This window comes from Esox lucius, chromosome 8 (assembly GCF_011004845.1).
Source record: "Esox lucius isolate fEsoLuc1 chromosome 8, fEsoLuc1.pri, whole genome shotgun sequence".
Lineage (NCBI taxonomy): Eukaryota > Metazoa > Chordata > Actinopteri > Esociformes > Esocidae > Esox > Esox lucius.
The window spans coordinates 32,769,020-32,788,387 of record NC_047576.1 but is presented as its reverse complement, the minus strand read 5'-3'; the positions used below and the strand labels follow the sequence as shown (position 1 = coordinate 32,788,387).

Below are 19,368 nucleotides of genomic sequence, written 5' to 3'. Positions count from 1 at the left end.
GTCCAAGCCCGTAATGGACCTAGGCCTAGACAACGGCACCGGCGGAATGCGCAACCTCTGGGTGTAACCGCTGTCCATAAAATTCCCAGTTGCGCCTGAGTCTACGAGCACCTTACACTGAGAATTAGCAAGAAAATCAGGGAAGGCCAACAAAAGTTTCATGTGATTCACAGAGGGACTACAGATGAAAAATTGCTTTTTAGCTAATTCTGGCGCATTTACATTTTGAGTGTAAACATTTTTTTTTTTATTAATGTGCATTGTCCCTTTTAAATAAATAAAATAAAAATAAATAAAAAAGTGTGTGTGGTCTACTCACTTGACTTGGTGTAGGGGTGTCACTTCCTCCACTCAACCCTTCTCTGTTGGAAGCAGTGGGAGGCAGAGTGCCCCCCCCCCCCCCCCCCAAAAGGAGCACTCCCTAGACCGCACAGTCTCCCTTTGTGTGGTGCCTCCCACCTCCACAGGTTCAGGTCTGACGACGGGGTGTGCCGGAGGGGGCAGATCATTCCCGGTGCGTCCGCGGGTGGCTAACAGGTTGTCCAGCCGGATCGCCATGTCAACGACCTGGTCAAACGTCAACATGCCGTCCCGGCATGCCAGCTCCCTCCGGACGTCAGGCTGTAGATGGCACCGGAAATAAATAATATCTATAAGTGCCCTTTGGTTCCAGCCAGAACCCGCCGCCAGGGTCCTGAACTTCAGGGCGAAGGCCTGCACGCTCCTCGTCCCCTGCCTGAGGTGCACGAGATGCTCGCTGACCTCGGGCGGATGATCGAAAACGGCCCAAAAGAGGCAGACAAACGCCTCGCAATGGGCCAACTCCGTGCACACTTATGCAACCAGGTTATTGTACATTTTTTATTCTTTATTTTTCCCCTCAAAGATTTCAGTTTGTTTTTCAATTGAATTGTTCATGTTATAGGTCACATTAAAGTTAAAGGTGGAAAAAGTTCTGACATGATGTATCTTTGTCTCATTCTTTTACATCACATTTTAACAGGGGTGTGTAGACTTTTTATATCCACTGTAAATAGTCATTGAGTTTGTTAAATCTCACTTGGATGCACTGAGCAGGCTGGATACTGAGCCATGGGGAGCAGAAAATAATTGTCAAAAGACCTGTGTAACAAGATAATGGAACATTATAAAGATGGAAAAGGAAATAAAAAGATATCCAAAGCCTTGCAAATGCCAGTCAGTACACTTATTAAGAAGTGGAAAATTCGGGAAACTCTTGATACCAAGCCAAGGTCAGGTAGACCAAGAAAGATTTCAGCTGAAACTGCCAGAAGAATTGTTCGGAATACAAAGTAAAACCCACAGATACCCTCAGGAGAAATACAGCCTGCTCTGGAAAAAGATGGTCTGGTTGTTTCAAGGAGCACAATATGATGATACTTGAACAAAAATGAGCTGCATGGTCGTGTTGCCAGAAAGAAGCCTTTACTGCGCCAATGCCAAAAAAAGGGTGGTTACAATATGCCTGACCACACCTTGACATGCCTCACAGCTTCTGGCACACTGTAATTTGGAGTGACGAGACCAAAATCGAGCTTTACGGTCACAACCATATGATTGGAGAGGGGTCAACAAGGCCTATAGTGAAAAGAATACCATCCCCACTTTGAAGCATGGTGTTGGCTCCCTGATGTTTTGGGGGTGTGTGAGTTCTAAAGGCATGAGGAATCTTGTGAAAAAGTATGGCAAGATGAATGCAGCATGTTATCAGAAAATACTGCCAGACAATTTTCATTCTTCTGCACGAAAGCTGCGCATTGGATGCTCTTTGACTTTCCAGCACGACAATGACTCTAAGCACAAGGCCAAGTTGACCCTCCAGTGGTTACAGCAGAAAAAGGTGAAGGTTCTGGAGTGGCCATCGCAGTCTCCAGACTTAATATCATCAAGACACTCTGGGGAGATCTCAAACGGCGGTTCATTCAAGACGCCCAAGACTTTGCATGGAGGCATTTTGCCAAGACGAATGGGCAGCTATACCACCTGCAAGACATCAGGGCCTCATAGACAACTATTACAAAAGACTGCAAGCTGTCATTGATGCTAAAGGGCGCAATGCACATTATTAAGAACTTAGGGTATGCAGATTTCTGAACAGGGGTCAATTCATTTTTTTCTTTGTTGCCATGTTTTGTTTTATGATTGTGCCATTCTGTTATGACCTGCAGTTGAATGTGAATCCCAAAAGAAATAAAAGACACGTGTTTGGCCTGTAGGGCTATCACTATATCAGATTTTCACTACATGATTACTGTGGCCAAAATAATTTCCGGTAACGATATTATCGCAGTATCTATAGAAAATCTGAAAAAGAGAAAATGCCATCAGTCAAATTCATCTTCAACTTAGTTTAATGTTCTTTTTCTTCTCTTTTTTGGCAAATAAATTACACTCAAAATACAATTGTATGGAGGTGGAGAGAGTCTGTAACCATAACTGTACAAATAAATAAATAAAATGGACCAAAATAACAATTGTAAAATACAAAACATTTTATGAAAAGGTGTTAATTCAAACACTAGTGTATAGGTCCAGACTCGTAGTTTAAGCACATGTCTCGTTTGTCCATGAATAAGCCATGGAAAAACCGAGAGGAGTTTTTGGAAAAAACAGGCTACAACAACGGCCAGTCTTTGCGGATTTCTTCCGGAGGTTCTAGGGGCTAACGAGTTGATTTTATTTTTGGAAAAATACAACTTAAGTTTTGTCTAGCAATTACGATATTGTCTTGTGTATTATTAACATGATATCAATATTTCAATTTTTAAATATCACTTATCATCAATATCAGTATATCGCGACACCCCTATTTGTCTGCTCATGTTTTTTGTACAATTCTGTACAATTCTCCAAGGGTATGTAAACCTTTGAGCACAACTGTATGTTAACAAACGTCAAGTTGTCCTGATGAGTTTTACACCATTGAAACACCAAGCTGGGGTTGCCAGAACCAAAAAGAAACCCAACCAGACCTTATTTGAAGCGATTGTAAAACTTAATGGAATTAAGGAATGGTGAAATGTCACATTGTCATATTTTGCCACTACATTTCATGGGGATTATAACACGTTGTGGGAGTGTGATGCCGCTATTACAGGAGTTATATCCATTCTAGCCATAACCCTGGAATCGTTTTAAGCCGCATTGATTTGTTACCCTAATGTTTTCAATTGGCAGCGCAGTGCATTCTGGCTAACATTTGCTTAGCAACCATGTGCTGCACCACAACAACCTGAACGCAATTATGTGGGGTGTACGTTCCTCCATTCAATTACCAAAAGTTTAAAATCTTCAATTTCTTGAATATTACTGTGAAAGAAATATACGCAGAACAATTGAATTAATGGGGATTAAGGGAAACATGTCAGGGAATGTACTTTTATCTATCATGCTTCTGTATCAAGAGTTGTGTGCTGTTACATCTGACTGTAATTTGTGCTTCTGCTGAAACTATGTTGTAAGTAGTGGAAAATAACAAGATAGGCAAAGTAGAACTATCAATAGGCTAGCAAAAACATATGATAGTTGGTGGGGCAAAAAATTGCTGCAGAGGAAGTTGTCCTAACCACACGGAGCTGCATGTCTTAGATAGAACCAGTTCCAACCAGCCAAACAGGAACTCGGAGGGTAGTGCGAGCCAAACATAGAATGTGAAAGGGTATAAATACTGTTTGCTGAAGCACAATGATCAGACACTGGTCTGCGTGCCACTTTGTCTCCAGATATATCTGTTTGCAAGATTGATTAAAAGATAATTGTCTGATTTAATGGTTTTGTCTCCTTGTGATCTCTTCTCATCAACCAACTCAGGGAAATACAATTGGTATTTCAACAATTTGGGGGCTCGTCCGGGATGAGAAGGAGATATGAATTCGGAAAACCACACTGACCACGACGGACACTGACGATTCACAGCCGGCTTTGGTAAGTTGAACCTGTTTAATCAAATCTGCACATTCGGCCCACTTAGCGAAAATTTGAACCTAAAGTGTCCTGAATGGAAAGTTGTAAATAAAGGAGAGTAAAACCTATAAGAGTACTGGGTTAGAGTCCCAGGGGTTTGGAACCCTCTATAAAAGTACTAGGTTAGAGTCCCAAGAGAGCTGGGTTTGAGTCCCAAATTCTAAAAACTTCGGATTAGAGTCCGGTTAGAATCCGGAAAAGACCTCGGTTGAGTGTGGTTGTTAACTCCGGTTTGAAGGATGTCGACGACAATACAGGTTAGCAAAAAGTACACTAAATTGCAAATAGCATAGAATACATAAATATTATTAATACATAGAATAATAAATAGAATAAATATTAAATAAATAGAATAAATAAATAAATAGAAGACGGGAAGGAGTGGAAGAGAAGAGCAGAGAAGAGCAGAGAAGCAATATAGGGAATGGGTGGAGGAAGGAAGTATTAGTGCACCAAATGGGCTCCCAATAGAGGGGGAACTAGGTAGGATTTTGGAAGGGTTAAGAAGACAGGCTGAAAAAGCGTATAAAGACTGGAAGCAAGAGGGAGAACCACGAAAGGGTAAAGGAGAAAAAGAAAAGAACGGATAGGGATGGCAATGTTAGATAAACTTAGTGTGTGTAGTGAAAGGGGGGTTCAAAACAATGTTTCCGCTGATCCAAATGGCCGGGGGTTTGGGGAACGTTACAAGCCGCTGGGAATAGATGTGCAGGCTTTAGTAGATAAAATGCCCCCATTAGGCGAAAGGGGTGGACTGTGGCTGGGCCAATTAGACAAACAGCAGGACAGAGACTAACGCTAGGTGACTGGAGGGCGGTAGCGGCTCGGTGCATGTCAGCACAGGTTCTGGAGGAGATTGAGCGACAGGCACAAGTGGATGGAGAGGCTGACGAGACACCGTTAACTAGGGTAATTGCATCAATAGGGGAGATTATGAGGGAACGGTTTCCCTTGCCCAATTCGGCATCAGTACCTAAACTCACCTGGAAGAAGGAGCAGCACCCTAGGGAATATGTAGAAACATGCTAGGAAACATGGACCAAACACTTGGGCCACCACCCCGGTAAAGGGGGTCTCCAGCAAGAGTGGTTCCGCAGGGAGGTTCTGGAGGGACTGCTGGAAAAAATTAAAGAGGCCATGTTAGGCAACCCGGAAAGACAGTGGTTGGGAAAGACATGTGGTTCACCACCTACAGCGGGCTAAAGATGAGGCTCACGATGAGGAAGACAAAGTGAAAGATTTACAGACTCAATTACTGTGTTTGCAACTGGGGGATTTTTTTTTTTTTAAATGAAGAAAAAAAAAAAACACTGTAGGGAAGCAGATGCTGGCGGGAGAACCCCCTGACCAGGAAACGCCCGACCTGTACCCAGTTCCTCCATGGGCCCCTCAGCCGCATGGCGGTGGAGGGTTACGACAGTCATGGGGACCTCCAAGGGGGGTGGTTATGGGAGAGTCAGAGGTGGGAGAAGAGGTAGAGGGGTCTCACGGGGGTACATCCAGACACACGGTACTTGCTTTATCTGTGGACAGTAGGGACACTGGCCTCGAGACTGTCCGGAAAGACCGAACTCTGGCCGAGCTGGGGGACATGGCGGTCGTGGAAACCTGCGTGTTCTGTACCCCCAGGTGGACTGGGGGAAGGAGTGAGAGAGCCAGTTCCCCCAATGACGGTCCCCAGGGAGAGGCTCAGACAGCGGGGGCTCGGCTGACCCTATGCTGTCCCTCCAGGTCGACAATAGGACTTTCCCTTTCCTAGTCGATACAGGGGCTACCTTTTATACTCTGAATGCTTTTCTACTCCCGCCCCTGAGTTTCCAGCATGAAACTAGTAACACAAACTTTATTGTGTCAAACATGATATGTTCTTTTACTTTGATATGTATATTGTATTTTGTTTAAGCTATTTTATAACTATGTAATTATTTCACATGCTGATATTGGCTTTGCAAAAGTGCTACAATACACCTTAGCCAGACAGAGCGTGTCTTGTGTGAACATTGCAGTCTCAACAAATTTCCTCAACCAATTTCACATGCTGGTGGATAACTATGAAATGCCATGGAAAAAACTGGCACGAATCATACATTTTTATCACGTTTTCATTATTTAGGTAAGTAATAAGGCACAAGGAGGTATGGTTTATGGCCAGCATACCACAGCTAAGAGTTATAAGGCACGAGAACAGTTTTTATCTAGCCATGCATGTAGTTTGTTTTGTGCCCCTCCCGCCCAAAAAAACCAGTATTGAATGCCACATGTTCTCTGTGGTACAGAGCAGGCCATGGGTTTACCTCAGCAATAAACATTTTAAATGATAATATCTGCTTTAGACAATGTTTCACAGCTGTTTATATTATTTTGGCTAACGCCACATTGTGCCTCATACTTAGTTTGTACCACCAAAAGACAAAATATCTGAGGAAAAAGAAAGAAATTACTACTTTTGTGGAAGTGTTTTAATCCATAATTAATGTAATAAACAGTCTATTTTACAGGTTAGTTACAGCTAAAAAAATCAGAACAAATCAGAATCAGCAATCACAACATTAACTTGAAGCAAACATGGAAAAACATAAGGTGACAACAGAGCAGTGTACATCGCAGGGGACATTTCTGGAATGACAAGGGGGGAAAAAAGAATGTACAAATAAAATAATTTACATGGTTGTTTTCCATGAGCATTGGCATTGCCCATATATATATATATATATATAGATATTTACATACAAAGTCTTGTCTGCCAAGAAGCCAGTGTGAGCTTGATGACTTGGTTAAGTTGTATGGATTTTGGTTTCTTGCATTGTTCCCTTTAGTGCTGCGGTCACTGTAGAAGAGAAATGCACTTTGTCATACGAGGCCTTCTGTGACCACTGGAAAACAACAATCAGCAGTGTATGCCTGGTCTCGGTCTTTCCCAACTTCAAAGTTTAAGAGAAAATAAAAAAGTAAGGTGTTCCTTCTTCAGACGTAGAAAAGTCGTACTCGAGAGGTGCTGACATGAAGCTCGTCATCAAAGAACTTGGTCTCTATAACAACGTTTCCACTGAATAAGAGAAAAAGATGTAAGACAAGGCAAAACAGTCCCATATAAAAGACACTGCAGTTTCCTGAACTCTTGGCACAGAAATAAAGGATGACTTGACTGTTGCTTGATTACTTATACCAAATTAAGCCAGGGGTGTGCTTGTTAGATACTAGCAGCAATCAATTGCACAACTCAACTGTAGGACAATGACCAAAGACCCCAGCAACATACATTATGCACAAAAATGAAAGAGACTTAGATGTTTTATTTAAAGCATTCTTACGTTAAAACATTTGCAGGCATCATCTGCGACTCTGGAGCTGCCTCTATCAAAGATTGCCATGTGTTTGTGGAGTTGGGAATAACAAAGCCAAACTCAAAGAACCATTCTGCAGGTAGAGAGATACAAATATCTGTAGTGTGTGTGTCATCACAATGCACAGATATTCTTATACAGCACATCTATGAAATGTATTATTATTGAAATTAGTACCTTCTAAGCATTGGCCTTTGAAGAAAACCTTCTGTTCAAGGCGAAACTTTTCCAGTTTTTCTGATGAAGAGAAATTTAGCTCTCTAGACACAGCTTTGCACTTGAGGATTTTCTTGGGGACTCGAGCTGAAAGGAAATTAAAAGGATGCTCAAACTACTAATTAGGAGATAATATATGCACTTGAAGCACAAAATGCCTGAACTGTTTACCAAGCTCTAGGCTACTTTTTCAGATAAAATGTTGATATTTTCTGTGAAAGTAATTAAATTTTCTAAAGATACTATTATACACTGTTGAACATGGCAAAACAAGATAGAGATTTTCAGGGCATTTTGACACTGATAGGGTTCATGTTATTGAGGACAAACTGTCTGACAATAGGCTGGGATGGTAAGAACAGAGTGTTCATCCTCGTAGTAATAGGAAGAGATTGCGTGATACTCCATGTTCACACCAGGAAGAAAGACCAGAGTAAACTCAGAGCAGTGTGCATGTTCAATTACCTTCATGTTCAACTCCAGGAAGAGACAGGTCCTCTGTTCCCTGCCACAGTACCTTCCCAGTCTCAGCATCACGTAGGTTCATCCAGTTTCTGGGAGATCAGGGGTCAAGGAACTACACACACAGCCATGGATTTAGCGCTAGTAAAGAAGTATTCACCCTCCCTTGGACCTTTCCACATTTTATTTACATGAAATTTCAAATTGATTTATTTAGTAGGATTTATTTAGCCAAATTGTTCCAAAGCACAGATATTCACTGTATGTATCATTTGGCTGCATGCTTAGAGTAATTGTCTGGCTGGAAGATGAATGTCCCACTTCTCTTTCAGACTTGAGCAAGTTTTCTTCCAGGATTTCAATGTATTTTGCTGCATCCATATTGCTAGGCCCAGACACAGAGAATAATCCACATAACATGATGCTGCCACCATATTAATTCACACATGAATTCCAATTAATTACATGACTTATTTTTCACTGACATTATGATCTGTTTGTGTGGATCAAATATCCCTGATTATATCCATTTAGATTTTGTGTTGTAACAACAAAATGCAGAAAATCCAAGGTGGTTGTCTATTCTTTTCTGATTGTGCTGTTTATGTTTGCAGCTTGTAGGAGAATCAGTGGATCAGGGATATAACATCCCTCAGGTTAAGATGGTTTAAGTGTCAATCAAAGGACAATGTAAAAATAAATAATAAAATACACCACAATATCAAACGTTTGGTTATTTGGAAAAAAGTCAAACCCATGGGCAAAGGCCTTCTTGATAATGCAACTAATAGGCACAATAAAACCAAATGTACTCCACTGTAAGCCAATCTGCATTCTCTCAAAACCCCTTGAGACACTGTGTGGACCCAGCACAATAGTTATGTTTTAAGTTACCAAAATTAGTGGTTTTATATAAAATTTTCCAACTGGTAGAAGTGCTAAATGGACAAAACTGTTTCTTACTCAACTCTGAGAAGTCAATCTGAAGATCTGGCTGTGCAGTTGTGTGTAAAGTAGTGGGCACTATTTCAGAAGCGTCTATGTCCCCTGTGTCAACACCATCTGTAATGCTCTTTACCACACACACATGCTTGGAACCCATGAAACAGGCATTTGGTTGAAAATGAGGAGCAACATATGTCAAGCCATTAAAATTAATAAGATCCTAAATATAGAACACCTGTACTCATCAAAACCACAGGAAGGAAAATTTAAATTGTTGTCAAGTGAAAACAACCATGACACAACCAACAACAACATATAAGCTTAGCTAGTTAGCTGCAGTAGAGCTGTCTTAGCAAGATGAAACCTATGGTGCTTTGAATCATTTAATCCTTTCAAATCTCACTGACTGCAGCCCAGCAACACTGGATGATGTCCCTCCCAGTAGCTTGCACATCCTTCCAGAATAATCTTTACAGTTTACAGTGTGTTTCTTTCAATCAGAAAACATAGGATGACTTCTGGTTATAAGCAATAATTAAATCCAGTACCAGACAGGGTTGCTTTGAATGAATTGGTTTATTTGGCTCTGGATTTTACCATCTACTCATGTCATTATGTTAATTGACACAATTGTGTATTAGTCCCTGTATATAGCCCTACTATTGTAATTTGTTACTTTTATAAGTTATTGTGTACATGTTCTTTGTATTATAAAATATTTCATACTTACTTGTAATGGCTCTTCGTACACCTTACCTTTTAAGTCTGCGTTGTTGGTAAAGTAAGCCTATCACTCAGTCTAATCATGCCATACAAAGCAATGACAACTAGGGGACAAAGTGGCTTAGCAATATTTATCAATCCAGCATTTTATGAATGCTTATAATGAGCTGCTACAACTTCTGAAGCAGTTTCAATGTGTAATATGAAGGCTACAAAGGTGGTCTTAATGTTGTTAAATAAGCTCAACTGGGATGTTAGTAGTATATAGAGACAACACATATGGTTACTTGACCATAACAGGCCTTTACTGGGATATCACAGTTTATTCAACAGCTATACTGTAGTCTGTTCCATTAGGCATAGTGGTGGAAGTAGTGTCAGATGTCCCTAGGATCATTCCTACTGCGATTCCCTGTGTAAACAGAGGAGACCCGCAGGGGTACAGATTCTGGTCGCCTAACACACTCAGACAGGCTTCCTAATTAGCCCCAAGGTACATGCTAGCTTCACTTATATTTTTAAAGAGCAGCTCCTTGTTGCATAACAGCAAAACATATACAGTATCTCATAAGTGAGTATAACCCTCACATATTTGTAAATATTTGAGTATATCTTTTCTTGTGACAACACTGAAGAAATGACACTTTGGTTATTAGGCTCTTGTTATTATTGAGCAGTGTAATTGTATAAAGTATCTTGCACAAATATTCATACACATGACCAATTCTCTCTTCAAGAAAAATACAAAACCAAAATATGTTGCTTGAATGTTTTCCAGCTATGTATTGAGTAAGGTCCCAGTTGCCTTCCACAAATTGCCCTAAAGATTATAAAATTACTTAACTATTGTTCTCTACTAAAGTTGCTGCCACATTTTCCTGATCTTAATTGCTTTGTCTAAGGAAAAACTGCACTGCTTTCAATGTTAAGTGATAAAGAGGAATATTTTAGGATATTCACGAGTAAGAAAGTTCTACCCAGTTTGTAATACTTCCCTCCTAAGGGAGTTTTTCCACTTATGTGTTTATTTCCAATCAATCCTAACACCTTCACTGCATAAGGAGTGTATAAGGCTGTTTGAGTCTGTTAGTTAGTAGCCATTTATGGCAGCCGAATCACAGCATACATTTGAGCACCAAATATTTGTCAGCATATGACAAACTGCAACTTTAGGAGCATAACAGCAGAATCTGTTATGGGTTGTGATTTATAATCATGACCTCAGGTGCGTGTCTATCATATGGAAAAATAGATTTCACAATTTTGACCAAGAATAATTTAGTTCTAATTTCCTGTCAGTCATAATTTGTCAAGTCTTAATTGTATCATGTGGACCTTTATGCATTCATATCTTTCTAAAAGATTTTGACCTACTGGTCATCTTAACATTTGAGTATCTTGATGTCCAGAAGAGGTCTGGCCAGCCACAGAGGAAATCTCCAATTTATAGGTTTCTTTCAAGGTTCCTTCTGTTTAGGGGAGTTTTTCCACTTATGTAAAAGGGGCTTTAAAATTTTCTACGAGATCGCACACAATACAGCACACATGATCTCAATGAACCATAATGTGCTTAAAACCATACAATTGTCAGAAGCACATGAAGGCACCTGGTTTATGCCATTAATTAAGCATTTCTACTGACCTTGGTTTACTGGATACAAATATATTGCAATATTCGTAATGCAAATGACAGATGAAAAATCCAAAAATGAACGATCTCTTCAACCGGGTCCCAATCAGTGCCAATACTGGCATACTAGCTTACTGTATACAAAACAGTACTTCACCATAATCCGCAAAGTATGTACGTAGTATTTAATATGCAATTTGAGATTCAGCCACTGCTTTCAATTTATATAGTTGTTCACATAGCGTAGTGGTTGGTTATTCAACCGTCATTGTTTTCTAAAGAAATGAACCAGCCATGGAGTAATTCTAAAGAAACGAACCTGCCATGTGTCGACTAATTGGTTTAACAATGGAGAAGAACACTGACACTCTGCACACGTATAGCTTAGTGGTGTAGTGGTTATAGACACAGCCTGTCACATAGGAGACCCCAATTTGAATTCAGCGAGGACAACACCATTTATCCCTATCTGATCGCAGGCCAGCTGAACTAGGCTTGCCTGGTTCCCTTTTCAAATTTTCTCCATGTTTCTTCACTGTTGACAAATTATGATTTTTGACTGCTTACATTTTTTCCGGACCGCGTAAGCGGAGCCGGCCAAGATGAGCGAATGTCTCTTATGGAGTGAGTGACTGATTACCCCTTGTTATAAAGTGTAGTGCTTAGAGACGTGGACCTGCAACCAATAGGTCCTGCGTTTAAATCTAGTCACAGTGAAAGCAAATCATGCATTAGGATTTTGTTGATAGATACAAAATTTGCTGGCTACAACCATCAGTAAGCCTAAAATAAAACTAATCACTTATGTTGCGACTATTTCTGGTGGATTTTTTAAGTACACATTCGTGCATGCTTTTTGGGTCAGGAAAGACAAAAACATTGCTGGCTACAACCTTCAGTAACTACATTATAGTAATCCTAAAATAAAACGTGATATTGCGACTATTTCTGGTGGATTATCGAAATATACATCCGTGCATGATTTTTGAGGTAATATAGGCTAGATAAAAAAAACCTTGGGCAGTAAAAGAGTAGGGGTTTCCACAATTCTCTCGTCTTTTCACTTGACAAAAAAAGTCAGTTATCCCCTATATTGATAGTTATTGTATGAATGTCATTCAAGAATGAAAGCAAAACTAACGTTTTTGTGCAATGAAATAGCTTTGGCTGTGCTAAGTTCAAGTAGTAAGTTAGATTCTAGTAAGCCTATTACAGGCTAAAAAGCTGTTCAAACGGCCAGTGGCAAAAGCCATACATTTCATAGATGCCATTTGTGGTCGAGGTAAACTTAGAAAACTGTCAGTTTAACACAATACTTAATGGTGTCTAGCGAAATATTCAAACTTGGCTTGATGTAAATGCATAGCAAAATGACCTAATGTCGAGATGCTATACCGACACAGGGAAAACGTATAGCACTGTGGTGTAGTGGTTAAAGACACAGCCACTCATCTGGGACATCTGGGTTTGAATCCAGTGAGGGCAGCAACATGTATCACTTAATTGCGGGTCGGCTGAACTAGGCTGGCCTGGTTCCTTTTTTGGTTTGAAGTTATTATCGTTAAAGGTGTTATCCTGCAACTACAAGCGCCACTTCACATTTAAAAGGGTAATCCAACCCTAGAAACAAATAACATTCCAACGCAGTTGGTGAAACCCTAGTGGGATCTAGTGGGTATCCACAAAACACATTGTCACCATAAGTTTACTTCTAAGTGATCTTTTTACCAGACACATCCGACCAAATTTGCAGAATGTCTGGTGTATCCTATAACAAAACTGCTTTAATATCAATTTTGACAGATTGCAGTGTTGCAATTAGCTAACAAATCAAACGTGAGCTAGACAACCTAGCAATCTGACTTTAGTTAGCTAATGTTTTACTACAGCTAAAATCTGGTTAAATAAAATTGACAGAGGATTTACCAATTATTTTCCTTTAGAGAAAGCCTTGTGTTTTAAAGCCTCAGTAACGCACTTCACACCAAATCAGCATTTACTGAGGATGCTCTGAGAAGAATGTGGAATTTTGCAACCCTAAAACAATTGAAATGCAACTAATGAGGAGATGTGTTTGCTGGCTCACCAACTGGTTATGCTAAAATCTGCCAGGCATAACCCAAGCCGAAAAAGCAGTATTATACTTATTTTGCAATCACTTTTGTACTTTAATACACTAAATTGATTTTAAAATGTTCAAAGTATTTAATAATTTGTATACTATTGAGCACAACCCAGACTCATGGGCTGTGCTCAATAGCCAGGAGATTAGGTTAAATTCTAAGTGATCTATGACATCTAAAAACCATGAAATAATGCATAATAGCTATATAATCTTAAGATTGGAAATAACATGCTGTCACATTTCACAACACTTAATTATCTGAATGAAAGACCTCCAAATCAGCTTGCCAATTAAGTAAAAGTATACTTAGCCATCTAGAGATTTAGAGTATGGATTGTGTTGAACATTTGAACTCTGTAAGCTAGTCCTTGTGTTCACAGTTCTGAGAATAATTTCGTTTCAGATAGATTAGAGGCAATTAAGGTGTGCAGTCGAGTCAAGGCACACTGCATTCTCCACTGAGGCCAGTCTTTGACAGCCAAAGGATATAATGAAGACCTTGATTAAGTTTATTGTTGTTGCTTGCTCTATGGAGTTTCAAAGCTGGACAACTGCAAAAGCACTTAGACAACAGTTGATCTAAAAAGGGCTTTGTTAAATACATTTGATTAATTTAAGAACAGTGCTGCTGTCCAGGCCTGGAAGCCTGTTATAGCATCACAACTGAGAAACAGATCTAAGTTCAGAATTGTGGTCTGAATTATTGCGAGCCTATGTAAATATTTTTTCTAAATTCATCAGGTGAAATAATCTTAGCAATCAAACGAGTAAAAATGGTTCAAATAAAAAATAAAAATGAATAAATAATTTAATTCAAAAACAACATCTCAATTATTGGCATCCCTGCCATTAGTACTTTGTGCAACCTACACAGAGTCAGCTCCAATAATGTTTCGTAAGGTGGTAAAACACATCGCATGAGACTATTCCAGCATACAGAAACTCTCCAGAGTTGTTCATCCTCGCTTCAGGGTTATCCGCTATAGCTCACCACACAGATTTTCAATGGGATTTAGGTCAAAGGAAAAGCACTGGACAAGCTAGATCCTATGGCCAGTGAACCATGTGTGGATTTGGATGAAATCTTTGAATAGTTGTCCTTCTGGAACATCCAACAACCCAGTTTTAGTTTTTTATGGTCCTATGTAGCCTAACAAGGTTCCAAGGGCCCTCATTTATCAATGTTGCATACGAACAGAACTGTCTAAGCAAAGTGTGGGATTCATCCATTTGTACTTTAGAATATGCATACATTTAAGCACACCTCTGACCATGCGTACGCGCAGCCCCTTGCAGAAAAGTCAAACTGCACTTAACACTTAAGCTACCAAGTTCTCAGGGTGCTATCAAATTCATAAACACGAAACCATTTAAGCCCAATTGAATAATTAAGTAAATCAGAAAGAGAATGGAACATAAGATTTCAGGCAATTGAGTTAAACCAGTTAAATAATATAAATAGGGACCACTGAGGCATTGTGACTTGTCCAAAATAGCAAATCTTCTATTGCTGGTGGATCTGGCACAAGCTGCATTACGCAGGGAACATGTTTTCAATAAGCATGCAGATTCTTTGGTTGAGAGCAATGCTTGGCTTATTAGTAGATTTAATTTTCCATTTATTTTGTCATGTATATTTATTGGCAAGAAAGTATATTTAGATGTGGTCCATGTCTGAATGTTTGTGAAAATAAAGCTTGACTTCAGTTGACTATCAGTTGGTGTGTCTGGTATTCCTTCAGGGGCAGGGAGAGGGTCCCTCAGGATCACCATCACAAATGATGACAGACACTGAGGTCTCCATTTATGCTGCTAATGTGCTGGTCCATAGGAGACTGGGAAGAGTCAGTTTTTCTTCTTTGATTTCCATGTTGGCAGATAGAAGTTGGCACAATTTCTTCCAGCTTTAAAGGTAAGTTTTGTGACCATAAATGGTACTTTATTTAAATGACCTCAAGTGCACTAGCAGTGATTTAGAATGTCTGATTTACCAAGGCGAAGTAATTACAGGTGTGTGTAAATCAAGTGTACGAGCAATTGATAAATAGCAACTTTTTTGTAGTTTGCGAACATTCTATATTTTCTTTGTACGATTATATTTAGAAGCTTTTCTATGCACCACTGATAAATGAGGGCCCAGGACCTCCACAGCAGGTATTAGGTTATTTTCCACATGACCATGGCTCTTTCTATACCGAACCCACCTCTGGTCTTCATTGGCAAATTTGTTACTCAAATTTAGTCTCATCAGACCATAGAACCTGGTTTCAATCACTTTGACTTACATTTAGCAAACTCCAGCTTACATGCATGGTTTAGGGACAGCAGAGGCTCTTCTGCTAACCCTTCCAAATACCTTATTGGCAACTTCTGCAATTTTCAAACTGTGATTGGTGCTTCAAGTGGCTAATACTTTTCTAACATTCTCAATGTGTGAGGGTAAAATACACATGCACTCTATTCTAGGTAGGTTCATCACATCACCAGTTGATTTATCTTATCATTGCCCTAATAGTGAAGATGGGTATCTTCTGACACACACCCATCTTTGTATAGCCACAGCCAACCGGGAACTACTGCGCGTTCAAAGCGCAATTCTTTTGTCCCAATTTTTCTAATCACACTCATTAAAGATACTTTGGTCACAGTCTGCAACAAGCTAATTGGAGGTGAAATTGAGTTGTAAAGCTGGCTCCTTTGAATACTCCCTGCTGTGATTAAACTTCAAGAACTTTCTATAAATATCCTCATTGCATAAGACCCACAATTCAAAAACCCAGTCATGCTATGGAAGAAACCCACAATCTCCTTAACATAATACTAACCACAAGGCACCACACATTGATAAAGCCCACTCAGCCCATTATTCCTATCAAGTATGTACAGAATATCTAGAAAAATGTGTTAGAAAGACTTCGGGAAATCAATCTGAACGTTCCATGTTTCTTTGCTAAATCCATTTCAGTTTATGCTGTTTACCGAACTATCAAGCAGGGAGGAAGACGTTTTGGTTTTAGTTCAAAGACAAAACGCTCAGAATTTAAAGCTTGATCTCAAAACGACCTACATTAAATTGAAACAGCTTGACCATTTTCTCCATGTTACCTTACAATCCACATAATAAAAATCCAACAATTCAAGGCATTGGCCTAACCTTTTTGTAAAGGTTGGAAAATAAGTGTCTATATGGTTGAGGAACCATGCAATAGTAACATGCTAAACTGAGTCACCAGGCCTGTTAGGACGGTGGCCATAAGGCAGCAAATCCCTGCCCTTGCAAATCAAGGATTTAAGAATTACCAGCTGAGAAAATGAAGCCTGTTTTGCCTACCCAAGGAAGGTCAGAGAGATATACACAACCTATCACAACCATAAGGACAGGATCCCTTACCTACGCAACCCTAAACATACCCTGTGTACTTCAAAATCATATGTAGTGTACAGTAGAATTAAATAAGTCTTCAGTCTTCCGTGCAAAGCCTGTGGAGGCAACGCAGGTGTGATTATTCCCGTCCGCATTACTGTGCCTATTTTGAGACCAGTGGCTTGTTATGTAAACCGGAGAGCTCTACGACATTATTCACTGATGGGCCATAGAATGGAACTCAAAAAAGATTTGAAAGAGTTAAGTTATAGTATAATTCAAATGTTAAAATGTTTTATTGAAAGCTGACTGCAGGACCAGGGTGAACTGTTAAATGTCACCATTTGCCCTCCCAAAAGCTCCAGTTATGTCTAGTTCACTTGCTTGAGCAGGAAGGTACAGTATAGACATACTGCAATCTGTATCCAGTTTCCAGCGCCACAGTATGCATTGTTGCTTTACCTTTTATTATTAACATGCTGGCCACAGTTGATTGTGGTGATTCTGATTGCTGGTGCATTGTTTGATTTATAGAGCAGTCTGCAAAGCAATACATACATTTGTTTTATACTCCCACACCCCTCCAAATGTCAATCTTTGTACATACACGTTCCCTTCGTCTAGCTGCAGCATGCTACCCAGTTGTAAGGTTGATTAGCAAGACAAACAGGTGTGAGACTCAGAAAGGTGTCTCGCTTATCGTGCTCACAAAATTGAATCCACGTTTGGTATTGATTTGGAGGGGAGGTGGTGGTAACAAACAATTGGATGTTCTGCCTTCTTGGGCACTGCTTGGCGATGAAAATGTAACCCATGCCATCAGACCGCCTACCAATTAAGGACAACATCTAACTCGGCCAACATGTTGCTAAAAACAGGTAAAGCAACGTTGCATGGCCTAATTACCATGAGTGGTTGAATGCTAATGTATATACAGTAAATAGATCTAGAATACTGGGTCTAGAAGCTGTATTTTTATGCTCATGGCTTAGATCAACCAAGTCAGACATTCTTTCAAGTAAATTGCACATTACAAAACACTTATAAAGTAATAAATAAATATGCATGCACATTTCACAATAATATTCTGTATTAATGAACAAAAACAGGTAACATTAGCAAACAGCTAAAAAGTAAAATAAACGAACATTATCTAGCACTCGTTCAGCTAACACCCTTGAGCGCTTGTTGAATTAAATACACATCGAAGTAGTTGTCCAGTTTCTAGTCAATTTATCCAAAGTAATAAGTTAGTTAGCCATAATATCGGTGTGCAGTGTCCGGTATCTAGTCAGATTTGCTAACTTATAAACAGGGTGACCAAGAAAGAAAAAAAACGAAGACAACCAACAGTTAGTAGCTGGCTAGTTAACTAACGTTGACCAGTTAATCATCACACTGACGTTATTACCTAGCTAGTTACGCTATCAAAATTCAGAATGTTACTGTAACTATTTTACATTCCCTAGCCGAACTAACTTGCTAATGCGTGAGACTACTCCAATAACCAGCGAAGTTAAATGCAAAGCATTAAAAACAAGCTAACGTTAGCTACAAAGCTAAAGTTGCTAAGATCATGTAGCTGACGATAGCTGGCTACGGTAGGCATCTTAGGCTAACTCTGAAGGCAAGGTATGGTACTTCGATGTACTGAAGTTAGCTACATGGTTGTGATGGTCAAGCTAGCGAAGTACCACAACTGGCCTTCATTTTGGGTACCTAGCTAACAAGGCGAACAACCCGACAATTAAAAGGATACAGCTTGAATCCCTTCAGGATCTCCTTGGCTCGGTCTTCGGTTGAAGACATTATGTCGGAATCGGACATCGTCAGTTTACTCAGTCTTGAAAAAACGAGGTGGCTTGTGATATAGTTGGCTAACGTTAAGTAGCTAAGTTACAAAGCTAACTTAATGTTAATGCACCCAAAAATGGCATAGGTTCCGGTACCACTTGCAATATCACATTAACCTACAACACATCCCGATTTAATCTCTCTGGAAACTCCTACGGTACAGTACTGATCCTTTAATCAACCTAGCTACCCTAAATAGCTAGAGTTTGGTCAGAGATTGACAGCTAATTTGCCCGAACATCTTGCGCATCAGCAGGGCGCCACAAAAAGCAACAAATGAAACGGTGCGTCTAGGGAGGGACTTGGCTGGAAAAGACGCGTCACCAATGGCAACGCCAAGCTGAGGCAAGTCAACGCCCCCTTGCAAAGAGCTACACGCAGAATTAGCCTTGAAGATACAATTCGTAAACACCAAATATATTTAAATAAAAATGTCCACAGACATTTAGCGCATCCGATGTTGTCGTATTCTGCTTTAAATCAATCACTTGTCAACAATTCAAAACAATATCCAAAAGGCAACTGGTGTCGAGCTTGGTAAACCTGAGCAGTAGCGCATTTTGCACCTGGTTAAATAATGCACATTTACACCTTATTTCAGCTCAGTGTGAATATACAGTCAATTCAGTTTCCGAAGTTACGTAACTGCGTATAATAACTTATAAGTGCAGACTTCAGTATTGAATGTCTAAATAATGGCTGTTTGGAACTCTGAACAACA

At 39.8% G+C, this 19,368-nt stretch overlaps 1 protein-coding gene across 2 annotated transcripts; it reads right to left on the bottom strand.

The window, feature by feature from the left end:
- Positions 1 to 6,425: 6,425 nt before the first annotated feature.
- pde6d (phosphodiesterase 6D, cGMP-specific, rod, delta) lies at positions 6,426 to 18,912 on the bottom strand. Of its 2 annotated transcripts, XR_002197109.2 has the most exons (6): positions 18,553 to 18,912; positions 8,010 to 8,098; positions 7,506 to 7,631; positions 7,296 to 7,401; positions 6,715 to 7,030; positions 6,426 to 6,600 (listed from the first exon to the last, which is right to left on the bottom strand). XR_002197109.2 is itself a non-coding variant. In XM_010872556.4 (5 exons), exons 1-5 carry the CDS (start codon positions 18,618 to 18,620, stop codon positions 6,949 to 6,951), a joined length of 471 nt encoding a protein of 156 aa, XP_010870858.1. In that variant the 5' UTR covers positions 18,621 to 18,912; the 3' UTR covers positions 6,426 to 6,948. The 2 variants fall into 2 exon arrangements, 1 of the variants encoding a protein (XP_010870858.1); XM_010872556.4 differs by having other exon boundaries at positions 6,426 to 7,030.
- Between the last annotated feature and the right edge of the window lie 456 nt (positions 18,913 to 19,368).